At 60.2% G+C, this 12,561-nt stretch overlaps 1 protein-coding gene across 1 annotated transcript; it reads right to left on the bottom strand.

The window, feature by feature from the left end:
• On the bottom strand, window positions 1-10,213 carry AEBP1 (AE binding protein 1). The gene is made up of 20 exons (XM_075558090.1): window positions 9,635-10,213; window positions 7,596-7,913; window positions 6,866-6,931; window positions 6,642-6,767; window positions 6,420-6,497; window positions 5,613-5,690; window positions 5,444-5,524; window positions 5,305-5,352; window positions 4,526-4,635; window positions 4,307-4,446; window positions 3,914-3,998; window positions 3,687-3,831; window positions 3,472-3,557; window positions 2,996-3,119; window positions 2,610-2,806; window positions 2,357-2,536; window positions 1,847-2,198; window positions 1,619-1,758; window positions 968-1,067; window positions 1-837 (listed from the first exon to the last, which is right to left on the bottom strand). The coding sequence occupies exons 1-20, from the start codon at window positions 9,882-9,884 to the stop codon at window positions 272-274; spliced, it is 3,270 nt and encodes a 1,089-aa protein (XP_075414205.1). The 5' UTR covers window positions 9,885-10,213; the 3' UTR covers window positions 1-271.
• Between the last annotated feature and the right edge of the window lie 2,348 nt (window positions 10,214-12,561).

The raw sequence follows: 12,561 nt of genomic DNA, 5'->3' as shown, positions 1-12,561 counted from the left end.
TGCTGTGGAAGTGTTTTATTGGACGGTCCAAGCTAGGGGACTGATCCGTTCCTGCCGCCTTAAACCACCCCATACCCCAGCACAGGCACTCGCTGGCAAGGGCAGAGCAGGGCAGGACCCAGGCAGGCCTGACGGCTTGTGCACAGCTCTGGCTCTCAGCTCCTGGTCATATTCTTGCCCCCTCAGACAGAGGAAGCTGGGTAGTTCCTAGCCAGCCCCACATCACGTGGGCCTCACTCGCCATGGTGAAGGATAGTGAGCTGCCTGCCCCTCAGAAGTCCCCGAAGTTCACGGTGTAGGTCTCCACCGTCGTTAAGGGGTCCTCTGGGCCCATGTCCAGGTCTTCCTCAACTGTAAACTCAGTCCCAAGTTCCGTCACTACCTCCGTGTAGATCTCGGTCTCCAACTCCTCCTCCCAGCCAGCAGTGGTCGAGGACAAGGGGCTCCACGTCCCCGGCGCAGGGCTGGGGGGCTGGGTGGGAGGTTGGGTGGGAGGCAGGCTGGTAGAGGGGTCCGGGCCCACTGTGGAGTTGAGGCGGCGCAGACGCATACGCTCTCGCATCCTTAGGCGGTACTGCAGGCGGCGGCGCTGCATCATCCGCTGCTTGGGGGTCATAGGGCGGGACGGGTCGATGCGAGGGATGGGCCGGTTTCCATTCATGGCCATGATCTCGCGGATGCGCTTCCAGTTCGAGCGCGCAAGGACAAAGTTGCACTGTGTCGCACCAATGTCATAGTCGACGTTGCAGATCTTGGAGCTCGGGGTGTAGCCCTCTGCGTGTACTGTAACACGGTACTCACCCGGGTTCAGGATGCGCCAGTAATCGCCCCCATGCGCTGCAGGAGCAAGGGCCCGTGTGAAGTCTCCGAACGCCCACCGCTTGCCCCCGCCCCGTCCCCTTACACAGACTGGTATTCCACTGTCAGGGAGGATGAAGGGGAGCCCTTGGGGAGTGGAGTACCGTACCTGTCTTCACACCATGGTTGATGCCACTCACAGAGATGGTGGCATTGGCGATGGGGATGCCCTGCTCATCTGTTACCACCCCCTTAATGCCACGGTGGACCTGCAGGTTGGGGGCAAACGTGCCGCATGGAAGCCCCGCCGGGGACCGTGCAGGGCCCAGCCTGGCCCTCGGCCCTCTCCTCCCTGCTGCCCACACCCACGGCCCTGGAGCCCTCTCCTCAATGCTGCCCATGACCCTCAGCCCCGCGCCCACGGCCCTCAGCCCGCTGCTCCCTGCTGTCCACACCCACGGCCCTCAGCCTCTCTCCCTGCTGCCCGCGCCCACAGCCCTCGGCCCTCTCCTCCCTGCTGCCCACACCCATGGCCCTGGAGCCCTCTCCTCAATGCTGCCCATGGCCCTCAGCCCCTCCCCTCCCCGCTGCCCGCGCCCACGGCCCTCAGCCCACGGCCCTCAGCCCGCTGCTCCCTGCTGTCCACACCCACGGCCACAGCCCACAGCCCTCAGCCCCTCCCTGCTGCCCATGCCCACAGCCCTCAGCCCCTCTCCTCCCTGCTGCCCGCGTGGATGGCCCGTGGCCCTCTCCTCCCTGGTGCCCGTGCCCATGGCCCTAGGCCCTCTCCTCCCTGCTGCCCGAGTCCCTGGGCGCCTGCCTGCTCCATGAAGGTGAGCAGGGCTTCCTTGTTGTTCTCCCACTCCCGTGGCAGCTCGCTCTCATGGGGGAACTTGTCACAGCCCAGGTAGATGGAGAGCTCCAGGCAGTTGGTGTGCAGGTAACTGAAGTCGTTGATGGCTGGGGCAGGGACAAAACAGCCACAGTCACCACTGTGTCCACACTTGGTCTCCCCAGATGTAGCGCCCATGCCCCAGGCCTCACTCACTCCCTGATCTGGGGTTCCACTTGGCTCCGTTGACGATCCCACTGCCACTTGTGTAGTCCTGGGCCTGGCACCCACCCCGGTAAGGCTCCGTCATGGTGAGGTGAGTGGAGGCAAAGGAGATGGCCAGCCAGCGGAAGATGGCGTGGTCCGCGGTCTCCTGTGCCTCGGACACCTCATCCTCATCCTCCCCCCTGGCAGCTGCCATGGCGGCAGCCAGCAGCTGCTCCTGGCTTGGTGTGCGGGCCATGTCATAAGGGTAGGACACGAGTCGCTCGCCACCATTCAGGTTTGCCCCCAGGACAAAGGGGTTCTTCTCCATCCAGGTGATGATGGCCCGCACCTCAGTGGATACCTGTGGGACCACCAGTGGGGACACATGAGGTCAGGGGTCACCAGGCACCTCCCTCTGCCCCCTCCGGCATGGACAAATGGCAGAAACCGGTTTGTGTGCCCAGGTGCCTGGAGTTAAGCTCCCCAGGACACCAAGCCTGGCCAGGACCCCGACCTCACCGTGGCATCTGGGGAAAGGTAGCGCTCAGGAATAGGCAGGTGGTGGTTTGGGACCCGGTAAGGGACCCATTTCTTCTCCTCAGCAGCCCAAAGCACAGAGTTGAGATTTGGGAAGTCCTCAAAGATGTCAAAACCTTCCTCTGTCCACAGTCCCAGTGCCCAGTTCCCAAACTCTGAGCCCTGTGGGGAACCAGCTTGTCAGGCCCTGCTGCCCAACTGCAGCCCCGCCGTCACCCCTGCCCTACCTACCCACCATCTGTGCTGCCACCTCGTAGCCATCGGGGTTCAGTGAGGGTACCAGGTGGATCCGTGTGTCGTGCACCAGGCTGCGGACGCGCGGGTTCCCGTCGCGGTACTCGCGACACAGGTATTGCATGAGAAGCAGCAGCAGCTCCCGGCCCAGCGCCTCATTGCCGTGGATGCCAGCTGTGTATCGGAACTCTGGCTCCCCTGTAAGGGCGGGGGGCTCAGCAAGCTCCTAGACCCCACGGCTAGTAGTGTGGGAGGGAGGGTGGGGGCTGGGTAAAGGCTTGCCAGATGGACCGAGGCACTGACGGACCCAGAGGAGACACTCAGTTGAGCACAGGCAGGAGGGGCGGAGCCCGGGGGGCCAGGACTGCCCCACAGCCCCCTGCTTACCCAGCTCATGGTCGCCAGGGTTGTCTGAGATTTCCATGGCGTAGATCTTCAGGCCACGGGAGCTCTTGCCCAGGCTGTATGTGCGGGTGATGGTGGGGCACTCCTCGTTCACCACCTTCATCAGCTGAGGGGCGTGGGCTGAGATTCAGTCCCATGCCCCCCCCATCCAGTGGACCCCAGCCACTCCCATTTGCTCTGGTGAGGAGTCTATTTGGAGGACCCCCACCGGAAGGGGCAAGAGGGGCCCTGCAGGGACCCCAGTTCCTCTCAGGTGCCACCATAGCATGGAGTGGGCCCTGGGGAGTCTGTCTTAACTTCCCTCTTGAGGACCAGCAGGGCCACCTGGCTCTGCCCTGATGAGGGAGGGATGCAGGAATTCCCAGGGATAAGGCAGGAGCACCCCCACTCCCAGAAGCCCAGCACCAGTCCCTGAGCAAAGACCACACTAGCCAGCCCAAAGAAAGGGTCCTCCCCACCTGGCGCATGTCCTTATAGCTGTGGTGGCGGAAGTCCAAGTTGTCGGTGGCCACCACCTCATTCTGTGCATAGTAGCTGTAGACAGCTGCAGACGAGAAGGTGAGACCTGAGTAGCCTGCTGCCTCCTGGCCACCTCCCCACAGTGGCCACCCTCCCGCCCACCGCACCCCTGATCTTTTCTCCCAGTCCATCCCCACCCCCACGGACTACTCACGGGCCAGCGGACAGCCCAGCACCTCCAAGCGCATGCAGAGGCTGCCGTTCCAGGTAAGTGGGTAGATGCGGATAAAGCGGGCCACCACTGGCTCAGGGAACTCGCTCAACACAGGTGTGTCCTTGTCCACATTTCCATGGAAGGTCTGGGGACAGAGAGACTCAGGACAGCCGCCCATCCAGCCACAGACCATGGTGCAGAGCCGGGCCCCAAGAGGAAGCACCCACCATTTCCTCGTAGCCATTGCTGTACATTGTCCACGTCTGGCTGTCGTTGCTGAACCCCACGAAGAAAGTGGTCACAAAGTCATCACTGGGGGTACAGGGAATGGGCCAGTCAGAGCAAGGCCACTCTCCACCATCCAGCCCTCAGAGGTCCGGAGCCATCTGCTGGAGCAGTAGGGGCTCCCAATGTGTGGGAGGGAGTGGGCCAGGCTACCTGTCCCTTCGGGGCTGGTTTGCTCATCTGGAAAGTTTCAACTTGTGATAGGGCTAGGGAACAGGGTCATGGTAGCAGCCCAACTGAAGTCTAGGGGCCTTCTCTGGCTAGACTCAGCCCAGTGGGATGTCCCAAGTAGGATTTGCATGGGGCCTAGAGCCCCCACTCCCCCAGCAGCGTACTGGATGTTGGAATCCCGGCCTTGGGTGATGACACCGGTGAATCTGGTGGTCCTTCTCGTGTCCACCTCAATCCACTGTGTCTGTGCATCATCCTCAGCACACCATGCTCCATCATAGTAGTCGTCTTCGTTGGGCCCTGCCTGGGGAAGCGTGCAAGGGGCCTGAGCGGGAGCAGGAGGAGCCCCGGCCCAGGCTAGGAAGGACCACCCAAAAGCCTACCTGCATGTTGAGCCGGCCACGCTGTGCACCCAGGCCATGCCGTAGCATGGAGGAGGCACGAATCTGGTTGTCCTCGATTCGGTGTGACTCCATCCCAACAGGGGGGCATTCTAGGGAACACAGCACCTCAAGCTGCAGACCCATTGATTCTACCACACCCCAAATCCAGGAGTCCCAAGACCCAGGGGCCAATGCCCACACCTGCTATATCAACGAGAAAGAAGGCAGACAGACCTCAGCCAGCTAGTGCCCACTGAATCAGTGGGTTGGGGGGAGGCACCAATCCCCCTGATAATGCTACTGGCCCGGCCCACTCCAGCTGTCACTCAAACTTAGGACAGGAGTGCCTCCCAGTTACTAGGATGTCCTTTGACTCCCCAGGCTTAGCCTTCTCATCTGAAGAACTGGCCAACACCACCTACTCCTGGGGAGGCAAGAGGCTCATCTGAAGGTCAATTATGTTATTCTCCAAGGCCAGGCTTTCACTCCACCAGCCCAAGGGTCTGACCTCTCCTTACCACCCCCACCAAAGCTCAGCCCCAGGGAGCTCTGCTCGGCCCTAGCCGTCCAATCTGAGTTGCTGAGCCCAGCCCACCCGCCCAGCATCCAAACTTGAGTGGAGGTGCCCATGGAAGCAAGACTTCTCCCAGGGATCCGGGAATGTAGGAGGAGACAAGGGTGTTAGGGTGCGGGAGTGGCGGCCAGGGAATCTGGACCTGGGTCCCAGGCTTTAGGCAGGTCACTGGCTACCAGACTCTCACTCTGGGGGACAGACTCACTGATTTTTTCCATTGGAACCCACTCCTCCTCCTCGCCCTTTCGGGGCCCTGTGGAGCAATAAAGGGAGGAGTCACGGTTAGGGTCCAGATGCCACCCCACCACCCTCAGCCCCGCTCCCCACCCCGTCCACAGGCATACCTTTGTGGTCCTTGCCCTTCTCCACAGCCCACTTGGCGTCTGTCTCTTCCTTGGGGCTGCCGCCCTCCTTTCTGGGTTTCTCTGAGGATAAAGCAGGAGGGTCTGTCTGTTAACCTAGCGCTGGACCTCGGGGAAGCAGGTGCAAGAAGAATAGTTTGGTTCCACGCACTCATCGTCTCCTTCTCTTCGTCTGTGTCCAGCTCAGCGTCCGGCTTCAGGTGAGGAGGAGGCCGGAAGTAGTAGTCCACTGTGAAAGCGAGAGACCTGCTGAGAGTGGCCCAGGTGACTGTTCCCTAGTCTCAGTCTACAAGGGTTTGGGCTCACCCAGCCATGCTGCCTGCCAGGCCTCCTGGCTCACAGGACTCAGACTGTACAGGACACAAGGAAGAGCAGCGGGGCCTGGCAGATGACAGCCATGGTGCAGAGGGGAATAAGCAGGATCCGAGTGAGGTGGGAAATCTGGCCCCACAGGTGTTCGGATAGGGGGAGGTGAGGGATCAGAGCTGGGGAGGGAGAGCTGGGCCTGGGGCCTGGGCATGCGTGGAGTGGTGCCTGACCTGCTGCTAGGAGCAGCCACCAAGAGTGCCCAGGCTTCACTGGGTAGAGGATGGGGGAATATCCTGAACATCTGGGGAGCTATCAGCCTGGCTACTTTGGCAAGCCTGGGTCATGGGTAATGAGGAGAACCTGGTAAGCTCTACAAGCTTGGGAAGGGAGGGATAACAGAAGGGCCTACACCTGGGGTGTGCTGTGAGGTAGTGGGGAGGAGCAGCTTGGCTGCAGGCCTGGATACCGCCACTGGGGACAAGGGCTAAGCAGGAAGCAGTGCAATTGCCAGGGAGGGTCTGCCTGAGGGGGAAGAGGGCAGGTAGGAGCAGAGGCTGGGGGGCCATTCCAGGGGATAGGGCAGCATGGTCCCCACAGTCAGACAGGCGCTGTAGCCTGGTCTCTGACTCCAGGCGTCTTGGATACTCACTGTCGTCATAGTCAGGAATCACATAGCCCCCACCATAATCAGGGTTGGGCAGGGGCTGTGGGGGCTCCAGAGGCTGCTCTGTGGATACAATAGGGAGGATGGGCTCAGTGCCCCCAAAGCTCCACACCCTAGAGCCACAGACCCTCCTTACCCCTATCTCCAGCTCCCTGCCCCCTCCCAATTAACCTCTCCACTGCCCCAAGGAGGATATAGCTGCCCTACCGATTTCCTCTTCCAAGCCATCAACCACCAGCCGGGGCAGAGTAGGCTCAGGCTTCTCCTCGGGTGGCTCCGGCCTCCTCCTGCTTGGCGGGGGTCTGGGCTTCTTCTGTCTCTGGATGTACTCAACTGAGGAGGAAGGGGTGCGGAGGCAGGTCACCTGCGCCCCGGGCCCAGAGGCCCTGCTCAGAGTCCGAATGCAAACCCAAGGTGGGCAGCCTACTCACAGTCCTCATAGTCCTCCCGCTCGAGCTGGTCATTGTAGTCCAATGTGGGCTGCTCCTCCTCCAGCCCTAGGAGGGACACACAGGCAGAGGCGCCCTGCTGAAGACACACACTGACCGCCCCCACCCGGCCGACCGGGAAACCTGAGCCCAGGGCTGTCTGCATCTTCGACAGGAAGTCCTGGCACAAAGGTGGTCACCCTCATGCTGAGGCCAGGGTGGCTGCTGTCACTCATCAGACTGGTGCTCCTGTGGTACCACACCTGTCTCCTCTACCCCCACCCTCCACCCTGCCAGGGGGGTGGGAGGGCCCCGCCTGCAACACAGAAGCAGCCCGAGCAGGTGGACCGGAAGTCTTCCTCCAGCAGAGGGAGGATGGGCCTCAACTTCTTGGCTGGTGTTACCCACCCCCTGTAAAGCAGGAGGGAGCCCTGAAAACTCAGACTCCAGGGACACATGGGTAGGGCCATGGGACAGAGACCCCAGGACAGTGAAGAACAAGCCCCTCCTACAAGGTCACCATGCCCTCTCCTTACCCATCAGAACCCCGACACTGAGGGAATTCACCCATCAGGCTGTCAAGAGTTCATCAAAACAAGACCCCAGAGCACACCCTGTAAGTGGGAAGACCCGAGGGCTGGCAGGAAGCAGTGACCTAAGAATCCAGCCTACTTCCACCTTGCCCACACCCCAGTAAGTCAGAGTCCCACTCCAGAAAAACCCTAGTACACACCTCCCTCCTGGGGTGGTTCCTTGGGACCAGGGCTGGGGAGCAGGGGCAGTGGCCACTCAAGGGTCTCTGAGGGGGTTGGAGTGGGAGGCCTCTTTGTAGCTACAGGTTTCTTGGTGGCCTTGGGTGGCTTCTCCTTAGGCCTCTTGGTGGCCTTGGGTGGCTTCTCCTTGGGCTTCTTGGTGGCCTTGGGTGGCTTCTCCTTGGGCTTCTTGGTGGCCTTGGGTGGCTTCTCCTTGGGCTTCTTGGGTAGCTTGGTTGGCTTGGCACCTTTGTCCTTCTTCCCTTTCTTTCCCTTGTCTTTAGCCTTTTCCGGGGGAGCTGTTGGGAATTCAGGTTCAAGTCAAATGACCAGAGCTCCTGGAGCGCAGGGGCCTCATCAGTTTCTCCTACAGACCAGGAACTGAGGCTGAGGCCCTCCTTCAAGAGGCAGTGCTGGCCTGAGGACCGCAACTGTTTATGTGCACATTAAGGCTGTCACCACCACAACCTGGCCACTCTGAGCACAGAGCAGGGGACACCCAATATCCATGGAGAAGGCTCGGGCTTTCCAGTCGCCAGAGCTTCAACAAGGGCCCCTCACTGTATGCCCACTGGATAGTCACGAGTGGGGAGGGAACCAGAGAGAACCAGCCAGCCCTAGAGCTGCATGGCCGAAGAGGGAGGCAGTCTCATTTCTCACTAACTCAGGAGGGTTAAGGGTCACAGGGTCCTCCCTGAAGCCTCCTTGCAGGGATAAGAAAAGGTTCAAAGGAAGGGGTGGGTCTTGAAGCCCTAAGAGGAAAGAATGTCCTGGCAGGAACAGAGGTGGTGGAGCAGAGAGGGGGTGGGTCGTAGGACCTCACAGAGGACCGGAGGGGCCTCTCTGCTGGCCTGGCCTCAATCGAGTCTTGGGAAAGGCCTAAAGGCCAGGCTTCTTGGTGGGAATCCTCCCAGTACCCTGAGCAAAAAAATTTGATGCTGCAAATACATCAAAGATCTCAGGAATGGGGGCAGGGGTGACGACTTGGGTGTAAGGCCCCACTCCTTCAGGGCAGGAGAATGGGCCAGAAAGATGGAGAGCTGGAACAGTAGGGGAGGGGCCCTGCTGAACTTTGGGAATGATGGCTGACTTGGAATCTCTTGAGAAAAAAAAAAGATAAACATAATTTTTCCACCCCTCCTGGGAAGACAATAAACAGTTATGATTTATTGACAAATGATTATGTAAGAGGTCCCAAGTTAAATGATTCAGTTAATCTTCATAATAACCCAGCGCTACTTATTGTTCCTGGGAGCCTGGGGGTGCAGGGTGTCTTCTGGAAGCCCCTCCCCTGTCTCTGAGTTGCTGAAGTCAAACACCAAGGGTAGGAGCGTACCTCTAGGTCCCCTCCCAGGGCGGTCCTGAGCAGCCCCAGTAAAACAGCAGGGTTAAGACATAGCACAGGCCTGGGGGTGGCGGGGGGTGGGGGGAGGGTGGCGGGGGTAGTGCAGAGGTGAGTAGTGAACTGGGAGGAGGGTGACCAACATCTCCATTTTGGCTCACACCTGGTCCCTCCAGGGGTCTGCGCTCCTCCAAAGCGGCCTGACTGCCAGAGTACTAAATGTGGTTCCAGGCCCCTGACTCTAAGCCAGCGGGGGGTGCTCAACCTCACCCCTACACATTTCCTGGAAGACTGAGGCTAGAGCATTACCAAGCCATTCTCCTGGCTGCGCAGATGGAGTTGCGCTCAGCCCATGCACCAAACCAAGCCAAACTCACTGCCATCTAGTGCAAGCCTATTCATTGCCCCCACAGAAGGAGGAGCCCTGGTGATGTGCCGTGTCTGCGTGTTGGGCTGCGATACGCATGGTCTTCAGTTCGAAACCACCAGCAGCTCCGTAGGGAGAACGCGTGGGCTTTCGACTCCCGTGCACAGTTACAGTCCCAGGCACCCACAAGGGATCGCTGTGAGTCAGCATTGACTCGATGGCCCCCCGCCCCTCCATTCTCACCTGACTCAGTTCTATTCTAGGGCAACTCCACGGGCCCTCCCCACACGCCTCCCCAAGCAGCGTCTTACTCTCTCCCGTGGGCCGCGGCCGCGGAGCCTTCTTGCCTCCAGCCTGGGCTTTGCGGACGCTCGGGGTAGCCTCGGGGGGCGGCGGGGGCTCCACGTCGTCCTCCTCCTCCTCCTCGCGGCGCTCGGGCTCCAGCTCGGACAGGAAGCCCTCGAGGAACTCCTCGATCTCGTCGTCGGTCAGCACGGTCTGCGCGCGCCCCCCGGGACACAGCGCCAGCAGCGCCAGGAGGCAGCCGAGCACGGGCGCCATGGGGCCACGCTGCAGGGGGGTCTGGGCTGGGGGCGGCCAGCCCGCGGGGGCCCCGCGCGGCGCCTTTTCCTGCCCCCCCGGGCTCTGCTTGGTGCGCTAGCTTCTTCAAAGCGTGAGCGGCGGCCGGGCAGGGGCCGGAGCTTCCGGAGCCGGGGCGCAGGGGCGCAGGGGCGGCCCGGGAGGAGCGAGCGGGGGCGCGGGGTGGGCGGGCGCGGCGCCCTTGGCAGCTCCCGGTGCTCAGCAGCCGGAGTGGAGCGGAGCGGAGTGCCGGCCGGACGCCCTGGACGGAGGGCCGAGGGGCTGGCGGACTGGAGGGGGACCGCAGGGGATCGCCGCCCCTGCCCGGCACTCCGCCCCGCCTTCCCCCACGTCCCACCCCGCTCGGCCTCCGGGCCGCTCCTCGCCCTCCAGCCAGCCCTCTCCCCACCCCCGCGCCTCCCCCAAGCTGGGATGCCGACCCAGAGGCCAGGCTCCAGCGGAGTCCTCTGGAGGTGACCAGAAACCCCAAGGAGAGGGCCTCCGCGACGCTCCCCACCGTAGTGGGCCGCCCAGGGCTTTCTGGATATGCGGACTAGACTTAGAGGGGGGTCCCAAGTGTGGTTCACGCTCTTTTCCCACTTTTCTGGACCTTTGACTGGGGCGCCTTGCAACTGGCCCCAGCCCAGTCCCAGCCTCAACCCGGGCACCCTCATTCCGTCACCGTGCTCCGCGGGGACAGCCGGCGGGACCCGCGCCGCTTTCAGCGTGAACTTCTGCGGAAGCGAGCATAAAACTTTAGGGCAAGGCAAGTGTCCCTCCCGTCCCCTCGCAGGCCCTGTCAAACGCAGTCGTGTGTCTCGACCATCCTTGCATGTCCAGTGACTTAGGGCAAGGTGCCTGGATCCTGGCGGGGACATCCCTGCTTGCTAAGCTAGCCTCTCCCTGGGGAACAAAAGGAGCAGAATGAGGGGTGACCTAAGTCAGACCTGGGAGCTCAGCTTCCTGCAGAGACACGGTAGTCCAAACACTGCCCCTGAGGACCCTGACCAGGCAAGGGAGGGGGCGGGAGCGAAAGGGGAGAGGGACCACACCCAAGGGACCTCAAACCTTTTAAACAGGGGGCCAGTTCACTGTCCCTCAGATCGTTGGAGGGCCGGACTATAATTAAAAAAAACAACTATGAACAAATTCCTGGGCACACTGGGCGAGTCAGCTGCTAAGCAGGACGGGCAACGGCAGCAAAAACACCTGGCGGACCAGATAAATGTCCTCAGCGGGCCGCATGTGGCCAGCAGGCCGTAGTTTGAGGACCCCTGCTCCAGACCATCATGAAATGAAACTGTGAAATGAACGATCCAGATCCCTTGTTCCCCAAATATGAAATGTAAATATCTGAAGTGCCAAGAAGTCCCCTTGTGCCCTTACCTCACCACTTCCCTAACATCTTCTTTCACTGTTTCCCCCAGTTCTCACCCCCACCAGCAGCCACTATCCCACCAGTCACTCCTGTGCTCTCACCAGAACCCACTTTTTCAAATTGTGTTTGCAGCAGTGCTAGCTACCTCGTGGTACCAGGAACACCTGAATTGGCAGTCAAAGAATCCTTGGGTGGATTAGTAATGTCTGTCACAGCTCTGGTAGTGTAGTGGTTGGGCATTGGGCTGAGATCTTCATTGTCTGCAGTTGGAACTAAAAGATTGGGCTTTCTAGTCACAGTTATGTCTTAGAAACCCACAGGGGGTCACTATGAGTCAGCACTGACTCAATGGCAGTGCGTTTGGTTTGGAGTTTGGGCAAAAGTCAGCATAGAATTGGCAAGTATGTGTCTGGGATTTTCCATGAGGTTTCTTGAAGGGTAAATGTTGGCTGACTCCAAATGAGCACCAGAGCTAAAGCTAGAGTTCCCAAACGATTGAAGGGCTGAATATGCTACACACACACACACACACACACACACACACACACACACAGCACAAATGGAACCTGATGGTTCAATTCAGGGCCAATAACACACCTGACAAAGCCATCTGTGTGGGTGGGTCTGGGCACATTTAAGTAGTCATGTGGGAGAACCTGGAAGCCCTAGTGTGAATGACAAGGAGAATTTAAGCCTTGGGTAAAAGGGAGAGAAAAAGCAGGCGGGGAAGCACCTGGATCAACAGATATCAGTCACCTGGCAAGCCTGAGTGCTTCAGGCAGGCCATTTGGGCGCTGCTGAGACTGGGACAGGAAGAAGATGCTCAACAGTGCCTGCTTCTTGTCCTTCAAGACAGCGTGACCCTGGATAGTCAAGAGCTGGTCTCTAGAGTTCATCCTAGCTCTGCCCTTCCTGGCCATCTGCTCTCCAGCTCCACTCCTGGAGTGGATAAGGGGGCTATTGGCAGTGCCAGCCTAGTCAAGGCTGCAGAAGTGAGGGTCAGCATACTCAAATCACACACACACACACACACCCAACCACCACCACAGGCACAGCGGGAGTGGGGGACACAGCACTGGTCATTTCCCTTCAGAGACCAGTCCATGCCGTCCATCAGCCTTTCTTGTTCTGCCATGTGGCTTCAGGGTGAAGCAAGCTCGTACCCATCACTGGCCTCTGAGTCACTGCTCTGGAAACTGTCTTGGAATGTCTTGGAATGTGCTCAGATGCACATGTGAAGTGTGTCCAGTAGAGAGATGTGGGTTGGGTGAGGGGCCTAGG

This window comes from Tenrec ecaudatus, chromosome 9, assembly GCF_050624435.1.
Source record: "Tenrec ecaudatus isolate mTenEca1 chromosome 9, mTenEca1.hap1, whole genome shotgun sequence".
NCBI lineage: Eukaryota > Metazoa > Chordata > Mammalia > Afrosoricida > Tenrecidae > Tenrec > Tenrec ecaudatus.
The sequence above is the reverse complement of the archived record's forward strand: the minus strand, read 5'-3'. Positions and strand labels throughout refer to the sequence as shown.